At 48.5% G+C, this 15,458-nt stretch overlaps 1 protein-coding gene across 2 annotated transcripts in view; it reads right to left on the minus strand.

Annotated features, from left to right (window-relative positions):
• Nucleotides 1–3,088: 3,088 nt before the first annotated feature.
• RABL6 (RAB, member RAS oncogene family like 6) overlaps nt 3,089–15,458 on the minus strand; it is a 52,420-nt gene continuing 40,050 nt past the window's right edge. For both annotated transcript variants that reach the window (XM_010720684.3, XM_019621319.2), the window contains 5 exons: nt 10,672–10,890; nt 9,633–9,975; nt 7,632–7,803; nt 5,776–5,825; nt 3,089–5,156 (listed from right to left, as the gene is read on the minus strand). In XM_010720684.3, coding sequence (XP_010718986.2) covers nt 4,953–5,156; nt 5,776–5,825; nt 7,632–7,803; nt 9,633–9,975; nt 10,672–10,890 — 988 coding nt within the window. In that variant the 3' untranslated portion in view covers nt 3,089–4,952. The remainder of the gene's footprint in view (nt 5,157–5,775; nt 5,826–7,631; nt 7,804–9,632; nt 9,976–10,671; nt 10,891–15,458) is intronic.

Here is a 15,458-nt window from a genome sequence, read left to right on the forward strand (position 1 = left end):
CGGGGACGCGGGGCACAACGGCTCCAGCGGGGTTGGTCAGGGGGCACGGCCGCCTCACGCTGCAGAAGCTCTCGGGTCAGCTTCGTGCGGAGCTCCCGGCGGTGCGGCGGGATTTGTGCTGCGGCCCCGCCGGGCTCATCCCCGCACCGCTGCCTTTATTTCAGCACATCCGTTCCCCGATGCCCGAGCCCGTGGCGCTGCCGGCTCAGCACCGCTGCCGGGTGCTCTGCGGAGCGGGACCAAAGAGAAAACCGTCGCTCTGGGACTGCGTTCTGCTCCTGCTGCTCCTCTGCACCTTTCACGGCCCGTGTTTCTCCGCAGGTCTCTCCGAGCCAACCGCATCACCCCGGGATGCTCCGGGAGCCGCGATTCGGGCACACGTGCGCACAGATACCGGCTCCCGGCTGAACCCGGAGCGCTGTCCTGGCCTCCCCCACGCCGCTGCAACCCGGGCGTCAGCCAGCGGCCCCGCAGCGCTCCCTGGGCAGAGGTGCGGCTGTGGGTGCAGCGCTGGGTCTGAGCTCTGTGCTCAGCCGCCGCCCTGGGAAAGGCTGAGCGCATCTCGGGGCGCTGACTGTGCCCGGCACACATCTGCAGCCTGCGGTGCGGGAGGACGGCTTTGGAGGCAAAACCGCAAGTTAAAAAGGCTCAGCCACGTGTCCCGGTGTCTTTAAGCAGCAGACCGAGCCAACTCTGGATTAATTACATTATACCGCGATGGAGGCTGTTGCTAGGTTACAGCAACCGGTCCCTAAGCCCATCCTACTGCGGGATTTCCCCAAACCGCGCACTGGTGGGCTCGGGGGCAGCACAGAAGGTTGGGTGAGCAGCAGGGGCTGGCGAGGAACAGAGCCCCACTGCAGGCAGCACCCCAGCTTCAATGACCATTTCACACTCACTGCTGGGGGGAAGGAAGCAAATTCCCATCCCAGGCCTTGGCAAGTCAGGGGAAAATCTTACAAGAACAAGATAAAGAGTGAAATGCAGTGCCCCAAAGTGCAGCAGCACTGCACTCCTCACAATTGGCCCTTTTCCTAACTCTTGGGGAATGATGAAGTGCCATCTGTGAGCCTGCAGCAAGGTACAGCTGTGAACAAGGGCAGCACCACCCCAGGATGCTGCAGGAGATGTGTTACATTGGAAGCATTAAGTACGAGCCCTGGCACAGCCTCATCTGGACTGGCACAGCCTCAGAAAGATGAACTCAAAGCAGAAGCGGTGGCAAGGCTGGCTGAAAGCACGGCAAGGATGGCACGCATAGCACTGCCATGCAGGGCTGGGGCAGCAGCACCCAGACAGCAGTGCTGGCAAAGGAACAAATGAGCATAAATTGGCCAAGAATAAATGTGGACAGCAATTATCAGACAGCTCCTCAGCCCGGAGGCAGAAGTACAGTTTCCTGCAAGGATGCTGGTAGCAGAGCTGGTCTGCAGGCATGGAAACTGCCAGGACCTGTCCGTCTGTCCTGTGCTATTTTTCTACCTGGTATTTTGGCAAGGAGATGGAGCAAGGCACAGGTCAGGTAATGAGCCAGTCCTTCAGCTCAGCAGCAGCACTAAGCAGCTTGGTTCTCCTGCAGGGATGAGTTCTGTGACAGCCACCAACAGATGAACACCAGCGAGAGCTCTGGCAAGCAGGGCTGGCCACTTGTGCTAAGACTCGGGTCATCAGAAGGACCATGCAGGCACGCTGGCTTTGCCCAGGACCGCAGGTTGGGTTATGCACAGGGAGCAGTCGCACTCGAGGCCACGCAGCTGCAGCTGAGCTGTGGGCTGCAGGCAGCACTGGCTGCGGTGGTGCCGGCACACAGGGCAGACTGACACACATCTGCCTGCTCTCAGAGTACAACTTCACTTTGGTCCCATCACAACAGCGGCATCAAATCACACACAGGGACTGCCAACAGCAACGGGAGCTGCCGACCGTCCTGCTGTGCCTTCCCACCCCAGGGAGGAGGGTGGCAACGAATGCTCCCCAAAATAAACGCGGGGCACGCAGCTCCCACCCACACCTCAGCACAGCAGCTATACCAGCTGATCCCGTGCTTGGGAAGCTGGCCACAGAGGCAGTGATGGATTTGCACTTCTCCCTCCTCTCAGTACCAAATGAGACACTCTAAGACACGCAGCTCCAGCCAGCACTGAACTGCAAGCACAGCTCTTCAGCCTCAAGGTCTCTCTCTCTTTTTTTTTTTTAATACAAACTCCAAAGCAAATCTACTGGTCCCTCTAGAGATGCTCAGAGGAACTATATTCATCATGTGATCCTGCAGAAGCTTCCCTGCAGTGACAGGCACGTACACACACTTCTTATATTTAGCTTATTCCAAAGGCTGGGTAGGGTAAGACCAACTCAGACAAGGCCTATTTCTTTCTCCCTTCACTCATGAGTGCCAGAACTGGATTACACCTCACACTGTAACCCAACCAGTTCAGCATTTCTTGAAAAAGGGAGAAGTGGAAGTCTAAAAAGTGCCTTTTTGCTCCTGTTCCCTTCCACTTTCCCACTTCACCCACATCAGGGGGAGGGATGGCTCCGGCCTTGCTCCCAAAGCCAAGACATGCCACATCCCCTCCCTGGGCTCTTAAGAGAGCTCCCGCCTCTGCTTCTCTTCTAAAAGAGGATTTTAGAACACAGTGACTCATCTTTGCTCGGTGTTGTCTCAGCTCCCTGTGCTGACAATGAGCCTGAGCTGCAGGGAGCAGAGAGGCTCCTGCTGGCTGTCAAATCTGGCCCAGGTGAGAGAGAAACCGGTGCCAAGAGGAACGCAGCGCCTGCACTGCCTTCTGCTGCCCCCCGAGCTGCACTCACAGGAGGCGGAGCTGAGCAGCACTGCCTTCCCCCTAACGCTGTGTGCAACAGCAGCTCCCTCAGGACAGATCTCCATTTTGGGGGAAAAGCTCGTGGTTTTTCAGTTCAACTTTTTCTCAATGATTTTTTAATCCCGTTTCCTTTTTTAGTGATTTTTTTCATTTTTTTAAGCCCGTTTCCTCCACGTCTGACAATGCACCAGAACTGTCCTGTGAAACATCCTGGAGGGACACACCGCTCACGAGCCCAGGCAGACACACGAGCAGCAGAGATGATGTACAGAGGCAGTTGTACAACAGAGCTTTATAGTCAGAATGGATTGTGCCAGATTCTTCGATGCAGAATGGAACATGACCCAAAATCTTTACAGAACAGAAGCGCTTTCAGGAATGCAGGCAGCTGAAGCTCCGATACCCGCCTGCCTTCTCCCAGGTGAGGCCACAGAATGGTTGCATCCCTGCCAACATTCCTCCCCACACGTGCAAAGGTTGAACTGTCCCATGCAATTTCCCTACATTGTCACAAGAAATGCAGTAATGCTCAGAGAATTAGCAAGTGCTAAAGCAAAACAGACCTGAACAATATGCTCCTCATGCAGAAAAACCCAGTTCTTGTTGTAAGAAACAGTTACAAGAGCATTTTGAGGGCTGGGGGGAAAAAATAGAGCCACTAATTGCCTGCTAATCTAAGCTCTGAAGTGGACAAGGAATCAAAAGAACGCCTTGCCTTATGAGGATGCAGTAGAAAATTCCCACTTGGATATCACGGTTGACAGTTTACAACAAAAATGGGAGAGGAAGAACAAAACCAAACCTCAAATCAACCCAGGTGCAATGGGGCAATGTAATGCACAGCACGTGCAGGGAGCTGCAGAAGGGACAGCAGAACCAAAAGAGAAGGGGATGTGGAGAACTGACAAGCTCCATCAAACACAGGGGCAGCTTGCTGAGATGCAGAAGTGCGAAGGGCTGCCCTGCAGAGCCCACCCAGCTGCAACCCATGCTACTGAGGAGGCACTAATCCATGGGTCCATGTTCAAAGCAAAAAATCTAACGGCTTCCCCAACTCATGGGGTAGGTAGGAGGAAGCTCTCTGCTTGGGGCAGGGAAGGGCAGCACACTGGGGGGCTCTGCAATATCGACTGGGTGGACTGGGAAAGGCTGTCAGAGCTACAGCTGCTGTCCCTCGGTGCAGAGAGGCAGCCGGTGCTTTAAAGCGTGACTGTAAATTGCCTGAGAAGCAAATGCCTTGCCATGCTAATGCTGCTCTGTAGACAGTCCTGAAGCTCTGGTATCTTCATTTCATGAGAGTCATGTCCCTGAGAGGTACCGAAAGGAGGGGATTCTACTGTATGCAAATTCGAGGGTGGGAAATGCAGAAAAGCACTGATTTTTTCCTCTTTCTTTTTCAGGTTTGCTTTGCACTTTGCATTGTTTTCCCAAACTGCATAGCAGCTTACATCTAGTGTCTGAGACACTGGGGCCACGGAAATCAATGGGGTTTCATGAATTCCAACAGCAGCACCAGTGAGTGCTAATTAAGCTGCTGTGCAGAAAGGTCCCTTTCAAAGGACTCCAAAATCACACGCACTCTCTTTCACTCTGGTCCTGCAGCTGCTGTACCATAACACGATCTGCTCGATTTAAAGCATCAACTGCTGACTGGAGCAATGGCCAATACACCTTTCTCATTAAAAAATAGGAAGGATAAAAAGTTAAAGACTTGAGACAGGCGAGCACGATGCATTCATGCAGCATGGTTTGTTGTACTCCTCTTAACAAGACAGGAGCTTCAGGTGTGCAGGAGTGGCATATAGCAGGGGTGGAGCTGGAAGAGGTCCTCTTCACCTCCTACACCCTGCCAGCAACCCGAAGGGGCATCTCTGGAAATCACAGCCTGGAAACGGGCCTGATAACCATGCTCTGAACCTTCCCCTTACTCACACACATCTCAGCTGGATTTTCTCTGTGTAACGAATCCACCAGAACAGCAATGCAGATGTAAAGCTTTTGTTCTGCCAGCTCCATTTTGAGTGAATATATGGCGAAAAGCTTTACACATCTGCACCCATCCTGGTGTGACTTGTACAGAAAGATGAAGACAGCCACAACAGAAGTCCGCTGCGTGTAAATGTGGGCAGCCTACAGCTCCTCGTAGTCCCCACCTCCTCGTGGCTTGCTCATGCTGGCTCCTCCTCCTCCAAGAAAAGCCTCCAGTTCATCTATCTCATTGTTCTTCTCCTTGCTCCTCTTCTTCTTTTTCTTTTTGTCTTTTTCCTCTTTGCTCTCCTCTTTCTCTTTGCTCTTCTTGTGTTTGCTCTTCTTTTTCACAGACTTCTCCTCTTCCTGAAGAATGAGAAAATGCTCATTAATAAATCCTCTGAGCATGCCAGTAACCCAGCACAGATCGCCCTGAAACCTGGCTCTGATGGGAACCTTACGGAGGGAGAGGCATGTCCCACTGAGGCTGGCTGGGCACTAATTCCAGAAGACCCCCCTGCGAGTTTGGACAGAAGAGAGGAAAGACCATCTGGTTTCCACACAGCAATGGTCTGTCAGGCAGTTTGTGCCCAATAATACCACTGTACCGGACAAGAAGAAATGTCAAAGATGATGACTCCTACAGACTGCTCTTGCTGTCTCTGAGATTAGCTCTGTCTGAGACCTCCCTCTGCCTGGAAAAAGCCATGTTGCTATCATCAGATTCCACTCAGAAGACATGCACTGCTGTGTTTAATCCTACACTTCACAAACTCAGACATTTTCAAAATTCAGTTGTTCTTAAAGTTTGCTTTTAGACTGAAAAATGGTTAATGATCTGCAGACCTTGAGGAGCACAGCTCTGGCTGCAGGAAGCCAGAATGGAAGGCAGTCCACCAGGAGCACAGAACACACTGTGGACAGCCACTGTGCTCCCTGGCTGCCAGATAATACAGCAGATCAGCTCTGATGAATTATACAGTACCTCTTTGCTTTTCTTCTTTTTCTTCTTTTTCTCCTTAGAAGCATGTTTATCTGTTCAAACAAACAAACAGAAGAAACACTGTTTAAACAGCAACCCATGCAATTCTGCCCTGCCTCTATTCCTCAGAACAAAACGCACTGTCCTGAAGCCACATGCAAAGGTATTCATAGAATCACAGCACAGTTGGGTTGAAGGGTCCTCACAGCCCCCAGTCCCATCTCTGCCATGGGCTGGCTGCCCCCCAGCTCAGGCTGCCCAGGGCCCATCCATGGCCTGGGGCACCTTCAGGGATGGGCAGCCACAGCTCTGGGAGCAGTGCTGGGCCTCACCACCCACTGAACAAAAGGCTCTCATTTAACTATATATATATATCCAGTTTAATTGTAAGTATTACATTGTCTGTATTATTTGTGTTATGAAAACTGACCTGGGTGTTCGCTGTACAACAGCCATCAAAGAAAAGACAGATATCAGCTCTACAAACTGGTCCAAAGACTTGAACAGGGCACCAGGCTATTAATTCCAGAACCAAGGAAGAACTACTGGAACAATTTGCCTCTGACTGCTAAACACTTGAAGGCAGATAGAAATCCCACAGGCATAGTTGTGTTTCTTTTGGTCCAGTTAGTAACAGAAGGACCACTCAAGATACCATGTTGGAAGATGAGAGCACCCTGGCAAGCCAGCACTCACTGCAGTTAAAGCTGCATGTGGAAACTACGTCACCGCGAGCCAAAGCACCCATGCTGCAGCCCTGCTCTACAGCAGCAGCTATTTTCACTGCCCTGAATGAGCCCCAGAGTCCATCGCTGTCAAAATGTTTGTCCCAGGTGGCTGTGGCTGACAGCTCAGCTGCTGCTGTGATTGCTGAACTTCCAATGAGTTTGCACAAAGACTCCTTGAATGGTAGAGTTTGGCTGTTACAAGGGATGCTTCACAACTCACCATATTTCACACTGTAGTATTTGATACCCACACACTCAAACTGCTGTTTAAACTCCAACCAACTGATTATTGATATGTTTTTATATCTATCCCAGAAAGAGGAGATAGGAGGAACACATGTTGGATTATTAAGAGTGCTCGATGGATGTTTAATTATCAACCTGGGCCTCTGCAGATAGACTTGTATGTACTGCAAGTTGTGCTGCTCAGCAGCAGAAAGTGCCGAGGCAATCAAGCCATCATGACCTTCCTTACACTGGTAGAGTAACCATTCAAAGATAAATCTCACTTGTACTGCTTACAGCTTTTTCTCCCCTTAGAAAGGTTCTTACTTTCCATCTTTCTGGGTGACATCAGAGGCAGATCTATAAGGAGATGCTTTGTAGAAACGCCAAGACAGCAGAAATTACTTGCACACCTAAGATTTGTTTCCCTCAGTGGGTGGTGGGGAGGGGGAAAGGAATGCTCAGGTTAGAACAAGAACCTCACCCCACGTTTCCCAAAAGTAGAACAAACTGGCAAGGTATGTCCCAGCATTTTGCTCACATTGAGCTAAACTGTTGAGGGAGTGGACACTGCAGTGCTGAGCCTCAGAGCTCCCAGGCATGTAAACCTAAGCAGGAAGCCTGACAGAAGCAGCTGGTGAAAGATGTGAGCCCGCTTCCAGATGGGACAGAAATAATATATGGCTGATGGCACAGATGAGCCAAGTTCCCCCAGCCTCCAAGGGGAAAAACTTCAGTTCTTTATGCTGTGTTAGATCACATTAAAGACTCGCACAGGGCACTGCGTGAAATTACAGGGTGTTTCATTTAGTACAGATGGGTTTGCTTACACCCCGGAACTACTTTGGAAAAAAACTGGTACTTAACAAATGAGATCAGCAAGAGGGGAAACAGTGTGACCTTTACCTTCTTCGCTGCTCTCCTTGGGACCGGTTTCTTCCAAACCCAAACCAAAGAGGTCTGAATCATTTTTCATTTTAAAGGAGTGGACTGTTGATTTCACAGGCTGCGGTGGCTTTGCCAATGAGGTATCATCATCAGATATTTCAGAGAGATCTTCCCGGACAGGGAATTCATCCTAGAGAAAGAAAGGCAAAACGTTCAACCAAAATCTATAGACAACCAGTGTAGGGAAATGTTAGCTGGCAGCAGGTGGGGAAGAAAGAAGGAAACGGCAGCTGAACTGAGCTGCTGTTAGCTGGAAATCAATGACCATGATCCTATAAGCTCTCTGTATTTCTCACTATGGTAAAAAGTTGAAATAGCATTGGTCCTGGAAATCACACTTGGATGACTCAACATCCACAGTACCAAAATCAAATTCCTGATGTAAAGGGATAAAATGAGACTTTCAGCTGCTTTAGCTCAACAGCCTTTAATTGCCCTGGAGATGCACCCCTGTTTTGGGGAAAATCAAATCTAACAAGCTGAAAACGCTTCCATATCCGACAGACAAAACCTCTTCTGCACAGCTCTGAGGTCCAGCACAGCAGAGGCAACGTGCAGCAGGGCCACGAAAGCAGCCTGCGTTTGCAGAATAAATCCCTTCATCAACTCAAAAGGGAATGTGCTCCCAGTGCAAATTTTCCCCTTTAATGTGGGCTAAAAACAGGATGCTGCAGAGACTGGCTATCCCCCAAAAATCCCGTCTCTCTGCACAATGGGAATGGAGATGAAGTTTAATAATCTTCTCTGCGTGGCAACTGATCCTCGTCAGAATTTGTTAACCTCTTTTTCTTTACACCCTCCATTCTGACCACGCAGACCTCGCTCTGCTGCTGATTTAAGCAATATCCGTCTCCTTCTTGCAAATGGTGGTGTTTTACTGCTTTACCTGACCAGTAAACCTCATACTTGAAAAACACTCATAAGTGGTTGGGCATTTCCCTGACACCGCTGCATCAGCTGATTCCCTCACAAACCTCATTTCTCGTCATCATTTACCATCGCAGTTACAAGAAATAAACTCTCCCCAAATACCATCGCTTTTATATTCAGGTGCCAGGAAAAGCAGGTACTGAAATGCTAAATGAATGGAAAACTACTTAATAAACAACAGCATGACATGCAGCCAAGGTCAGAGAAACTGGGACAACCATGCTCCTGCAGGTTTCTGGAATGAGGCAAACATATAAAACACTCCTGAACAATAGCTGACCTAGACACTGGGAGTACAGCTGAAAAGCAACTGTTCATCACAAATAATGATCTGCAGTTTCTTCAGAGATTATCCTGCTGGCTACCAGTGTGGATCCCTGAAATCCGGGATACCTAAGATGCAGAGCAGCAAGTTCTTATGAGCCCAGAGAAGATGCTTGTGTTTTCTACATCTTTAACACATGACAGGTCCAGAAGGGACTCTGCTGCACCTTGTGTTTGGGTCAACCCTTGCAGCCTGCACCGGGCAGCTGCCCACATCCTGAACCTCACAGATATATTATAGCTAGCCCAGCTATAGACAGTCTTTCTCAGATAGATTTTCCTGCTTCAGTAAGAAATTGCCATGCAAACCTGTTATGGCCTTTTGATTGCTGGACTGACTGCAAGATCACTTGCATGCTCTCTCTCTTGTATGCACGTGCCTCTACATATTAAACTTTGGGTGAAATGATCTATCAGCTTTGTATTTCATGCCTTCCACACTGCTGGACTGAATACTCCAAATTTACTAAGAATAAACAGCACATTGAAGTCTGCAAGCACAAACCTTGCTGCCACATGGCTTCAACAATCACAGTGTTAGTGGGCTTGTGCTTAAATCAGCCTCTTCAGGTTGCTTAGCACCTGACTTACTGTGACTGCTGCTGAGAGACCAGGAGAGCAGATGAAAGCCCTGCTCACAGAGGTGCCTCAACATTTCAAGCTCAGCTCTGCAGCAGTGCACAGCGATTCATGCACGCTATTTACCATTTTCTTCCTCTGGCTGTCAGATTCCTCACTTTCGAAGTCCGGATCATCCATAACAAATGAAAGCATTTGAGTAGCTATTGGTCCCTCTTGATCACTGTCAGACTCCTCAGGCTTTTCATCTTTGACCACTTTCTGTTTAAGAGCATGTCCTTTGCTTTGGGAAGTGGTCTTTGGGGCCTGAACGGCCGGCGTGGCAGCAGCAGCTGGCAGACCAGCACTGAGCTTGCTGCTGATGCTTCTTTCAGACCCAGAATGTGGAGGTAAACTGTCGGGAGGCTTCGGGTCAGTTGCTTTGGTCAGAACTGCTTCACTTTGTGGTTTCACAGAATTTCTGGAAGACCTGGAAAGAAAAAAAAAAAAAGTTGTTGTCAGAGCCTGTGCACATCCCCATTCTGCTTCTGTGAAACAGAGCACAGCGACCGATTAATAGCTGAACTTGCCTCAAGGGCTTCAATGTGCATCTCAACAGGAGATGTTGGAGACACAGCTCATCCTGGGGAAATGTGTGTGTGTTCAAACAGAAACCACTCAGTATTTCTAGCAGTAAGTCCAAGGCTGAAAGTTCTTGCATCCCCAGGGATGCTGGTGCATAGATGCCCACATCAGTTGGCCAAATCCAACCACACTACCCACAGGATATGGTATGTAGAGAACATGATTCAATTCACTCTTCTCCAGCACGGGGTGTGGAGAATGACTTTGAAGACCTGACTCCTCTGTCCTCATCACACAGACCCTTCAGCAGCTGTTAGAGTCTCTTGTGCAAACATAAATGTACCAGCAACCACAGAAGCACGGTACTCAGAAGCTACTGAGGAGTGGTGCAGCTGAATCGTAAAGACTGCTAGAAGTACCAATACCCCCCCAGAAAATACTGCATAAAGCAGTTCCAGCTCAAGCAAATGCAGCTCCAACTTACAGCAGAAGGAATGGGCTCAGAGAGACAGCAGGTTTTCCCTGAGCCATGCAGAAGTGGAGGAGTGAGAAGAGACTCAGTTTCCCAGCACAATCCCATACTTCAGGCTGTGCCTCATACCTTTTTATTTCACGTTCCGTGTCAATGCTTTCATCAGGTGTGAGTGTGACCCTAGAGTCCTTAGCCTCTTCCTCCTCCTCCTCCTCACTGGACAGGGTGATGTTCTTGCTGGGCACCCGCTCTGTTGCCAGCACAGCTCTGCTGGGGATTTTGTCATCCAGGTCAAGGTCGTCTTGGAAACCCGCCACCATGGGGTTCCCCCCAGCTGTCTCTCCATCACTGCAAAGTAGACAACACCCTCAGGACATTCTAGGACAAACATGCCTCCCCTTGGAAGCAGAGTGCCACTTGCCAGGCATTTAGGGCTAAAGTCAGGCTCATCTTCCCCCTCTGCAGGGCAGCCACACCGTTGGTCTCACTGCTGCAGAGCAGCCCATGACCTCAGCAGGGCCTCAACTACAACATCTCTGGTCCAACACGCAAGGATGAGACAATTACAGAGTGGGAACTGTCTGCCTTGATCTCCTCATCCTGTAATTAAGCTTGATCATATACTGCCACTTCTGTGGGGATTCATTTGCTGCTATTAGTGTCTTAGAATTATTTCTGTTTCTCTGGTGCTCCCTGAAGCAGGCAGATACTCAGGCACCATAACTATCCTTTAGCATTCCCCAAATTGAATTAACCTAAGGACACAGCTAAGAGTCTGCCAGGATCCCTGAATGTAATACAGTTATGCCTTCACAGTGATCTTTAGATAGAGAGCTTCACAGCTGAAATTACCAGCTGAAGGATTCTTGTCTGCATTTCTGCAGGACTCGACATTTTTAATACTTTCTGATGGATTTGCTCATGTCAGGGATACCGACATTTTTCATGGTCTCATGAACCTTTGAGTTACCTTCCCTGATTCTATTTTCTTTCTCTGCAACAGACACTTGGTTGCTTCCTGGTAACCTGCCATGTATCATACCCACATCCTTTAACAAATCAATACAGACTGTACAAACAGCACTCGTTCTTAGGCAGAGAAAAAAAAAAAAAAAAAGGCCTACAGCTTGGAACAGATTAGATCTGAGAGGCATAAAAGAAACCAACAAAATCTACAATCCTTAATCTGGAAGGAAGCAGTGTTCCCTGCAGACAGCCTGCACAGGAGTGTGCAGTGGAAATGCTGAGGCACTAACCTGGTGCAGCTGACTGTACAACTCACGGTGGCTCTTCTTATGGCTAGTTAGTGCTTTACAAGTTAAGGAACTAACATATTTGCCAACAGACAGTGGAGCATTTGTGTCACAAAGGACACTACGCTTACTGGGACTGGCATAGCACATTAAGAGCTTCTACAATTAATGCCTGTCTGGGTTGTAGCAGGAGTAACATCTGTTCCATGCTGCTTTCCACCCGGAATCCTGAAAGACTCCGCTGCTCTCAGGACTCAGAGCTCAGCTCCCAGCTCAGCAGGAGCAGGCTGCTCAAGAGCCCCTTCATCACGAACACTGCCGCTCTCACACTGAGCCAGAACTGCCTGACCCACACAAAGGAGAACTGTGGCCCAAAGCAACCTCCAAGTGCCACACTGGCTGGAGGAATTACAAGTGAGGGATTTCTGAGTTATGTGCTTCCTCCTGAATTGTGCTGAAAAGAAAATGGAGTTGCATACCTAAAAAAAAAGGCAGCATATTATCCTGACACTGCATTTCTTCACCATCTTACTGCTCTGCTAAGCATAGGAACTCTTTAGAGTGCTGCTAATGCCACTGTCCTTCCACCACACACCACATTAGATTTACAGCCTCTAAGGCATTCCCAGTCTAAAGAGAACATCCACGTGTGTAACACAGACACACACACACACACACAGTGGGTCAGCTCTCTTTGCAGTGAATGCACCACTTCCCTCTCTAACTTCCACTCAAATTGCTGAATGACAGTTTAAAAGCAAAGCAAAGAAGTCAATATACAGCAGGAAAATCACTGTTGCAGTATAAACAAGCTCTGACGATGCAAAATTAGTATCAGCTCATGGTCCTGAAATTCCAGCAGGAAGGAATTCAGAGCACGCAGCAACAAGCACACTGCAACACTCTTGCCAACACTTGACAAGCTGCCAAGCCTGCGTTACTGTTGAGCCAACATGAGTGCAGGCACAGGTACCCACCAGAAATGACTGTGCTCATGGGTTACTGACCAAAGAGCACAGTGGGGTTTCCTCAGAGTAGCTCTCTGTCACGTGCATGGAACAGCTTCTGAGGGTGGAACAAATCCTGCTGCAGTCTGAGCATACACTCTCAGACCTGGCTTGACATTATCCCACCAGTCCTGCCAAACAGCCAGGGGAGAGCCAGCCCCACCAGGAGCCAGCAGAATCCTCTTGCCACATCACTTTTTGGGGCTAGGGAAAGAGGAAAATCCCAAACTCTAATAAAGCAGCTAAGCTGAAGGAATCACAAGCCACAAGATGAGCCTGCATGGCTATATTCTAGGAGATGGGAGCCTTTTAACGTGCACCAAATGATGCCCTCAGGGTCTCTTACTTTGTCTAGCATAGCTGCAGATCACTACATAAATAACACAGATGATAAAGCAAAGAACCAGTTAGAAGCCCTTCAGATAGAAGGATGTGGAAATCTAACCAATGTTTATGATGGATGTCTAGTGACATGCAGAAAACTCAACAAGAATCCTGTAAACTTCACCATAAGCCCACTTCCAAATAGACACCTGCAGCCCATCCATGGAGGCAGGCAGCCTGAGCCAGCAGCAGGGACCAGGGGAGTCTGGAGCCAGGCTGGCTGCTCTGGCATGGACACATGCACACTGCCCCTGGGCACCAGGCTAAAGAGCAGCACAGTGAGAGGTCTGAAACAGCAAACTGGAATAAATGAACTGTCTTCCTATTCAACCGGTAAGGAAACTGGTCTGGGGAGTTCTCTGCTGCAGGCTGCAGAACCGTAATACACCATGAAACAAAGGGTAGAACTTCATTAATCTCCATGGATCTGTGCTGCAACACCAAGAGATGTCAGTAAGGGTTGAAAGTCTCAGCAGCTGTTTGTCTTTGGGCAAGAAGTGCTTTGTCCCACAAGCACAAGCTCTTTCCTTGTGGTTGGCATGCTTCAGAAACAAACATTTTTTTTCTGCCTGTACTCCTCATGTCAACTGTTGTTCCTCTGTTCAGTGAGATGTTATGGAAAATGGGATGGGAGATGTTTGCACGACATCACAGGAAGAAAAAATCCAGTTACTAAAACCCGTGATATCAAACTTTACAGTCTCTTTCTGAAGTTCAGAAAAGAAAACCAAATTCTTTCAAATGGAAGCAAACGGCGCTGAGTTCAAGATGCAGTCTGGTTACACAGCATCCTGCTTCCAGGAAGTAACTACCTCTGCTTCATATAGGAAACACATTGTGCACTGATGTAAGGGGTAAGCAGCTTCCCATTTTTCTGCTTTTTAAAACAAATATAATCTCCATAATGTCTGAGTGGCACCACAGGACTGTCCTATTCTTCAGGTCAGAAATAAATTTCTGCAGCAGTAAATTTTTTGCAATGACAGTAATGTCCACATGCTGGAGTAGAGGCTGATTATTAGGGATGGGGCTAACAGAACCCTTACACTGCTCCTGGGCACCACAGGGCTGTAGTAGGCATCCTTAAGGAAATCAGTTATTGCAGGTGATGAACAGAACAACACACTACATCTCCAAATCTCAGCACGTCTGGTTCATAGCAGCAGGCCCTTTTTGGCAAGAAATGGAGGTAAAACTGCCATAGAATTGAGAAAATAGTGTGAGCTACACAAGAAACCAGAACAAGACAACAGATGCCAAGCTGCAGAGAGGTAACAAGCACCTGAATTCTCAAGGATGTGCTGCAAGGTCTTCTCTCAGTGAAACAGCATTGCTCCAGCTGTACATAATTATTGCTGTCATCAGAAGACAAAGCTGTGAACAACTGCCATCTCTGTACCCTGGGAAAGCCCAAAGGTGTTTCTTTTTTGCCCCCATCAGTTGTGCACACTGGAAGGCCACCAAGACTGGGGACAAAGCACAGAAGGGCATCACTGCAGCCAAGAATGCAGCAACTCTACAGACAAGACGCATGGCATCACTTTGGGATGTTTGGCTTTTTATACAGTTTAACACCGATTTGCTTCAACAACAGTTGTTTGGTAGAACTGTGCTAAAGATCCAGTGTCCTTCCCACAGCAAGAGCAGCAGCTGAAGAGCTCTAAGGGCGCTCCATGCCCCAGCAAACCCCAGGAAAGTTGGATCTCCTGGCATCTCTGTTAAATACAGAAGAATAATCCAGCTTGTCCACAGCCACGAGCAAGACTTTGTAGGCCAGCACACTTCTAGCAACTACTACCTTTTTCTTCCTTTCCTTTCCTTCCTTTTTCTTTCTTTCTTTCTTTTTTTTTTTTTTGGTAATAAAAACCATCCACGTATTCTGCTGCCACAAGGGATGATGATTCAGGCTGACCTGCATTAGGCAGGCATTGAGCCTTGCATACAACATTGATTTTAAGTTGTCATGGTTAAAGTAGAGAACACTGAATCATGACAAAGCTGTCAAAAGATGCAGAATCCATGACGTTCACAGACAAGCTGTATCAGTGTTTAATTACTCTCCTGGTTAATCCAGTGGTGATGACAAGAAACAATCAGTGTGGACTATTCCAACCAGATGGATGCAAAGCCTGTGAGTACACTTAGGTCACCTCTCAAATGACAGCATGCTTTCAGACAGCCTTGCTGCACATCCTCTTGTGTGAGCAGCTCAATATACCACAATCTTTTTTTTTTTTTGGATAAAAAAAACATCAAAGTCCAGAGGAAAAAA

Source organism: Meleagris gallopavo, chromosome 19 (genome assembly GCF_000146605.3).
Source record: "Meleagris gallopavo isolate NT-WF06-2002-E0010 breed Aviagen turkey brand Nicholas breeding stock chromosome 19, Turkey_5.1, whole genome shotgun sequence".
NCBI lineage: Eukaryota > Metazoa > Chordata > Aves > Galliformes > Phasianidae > Meleagris > Meleagris gallopavo.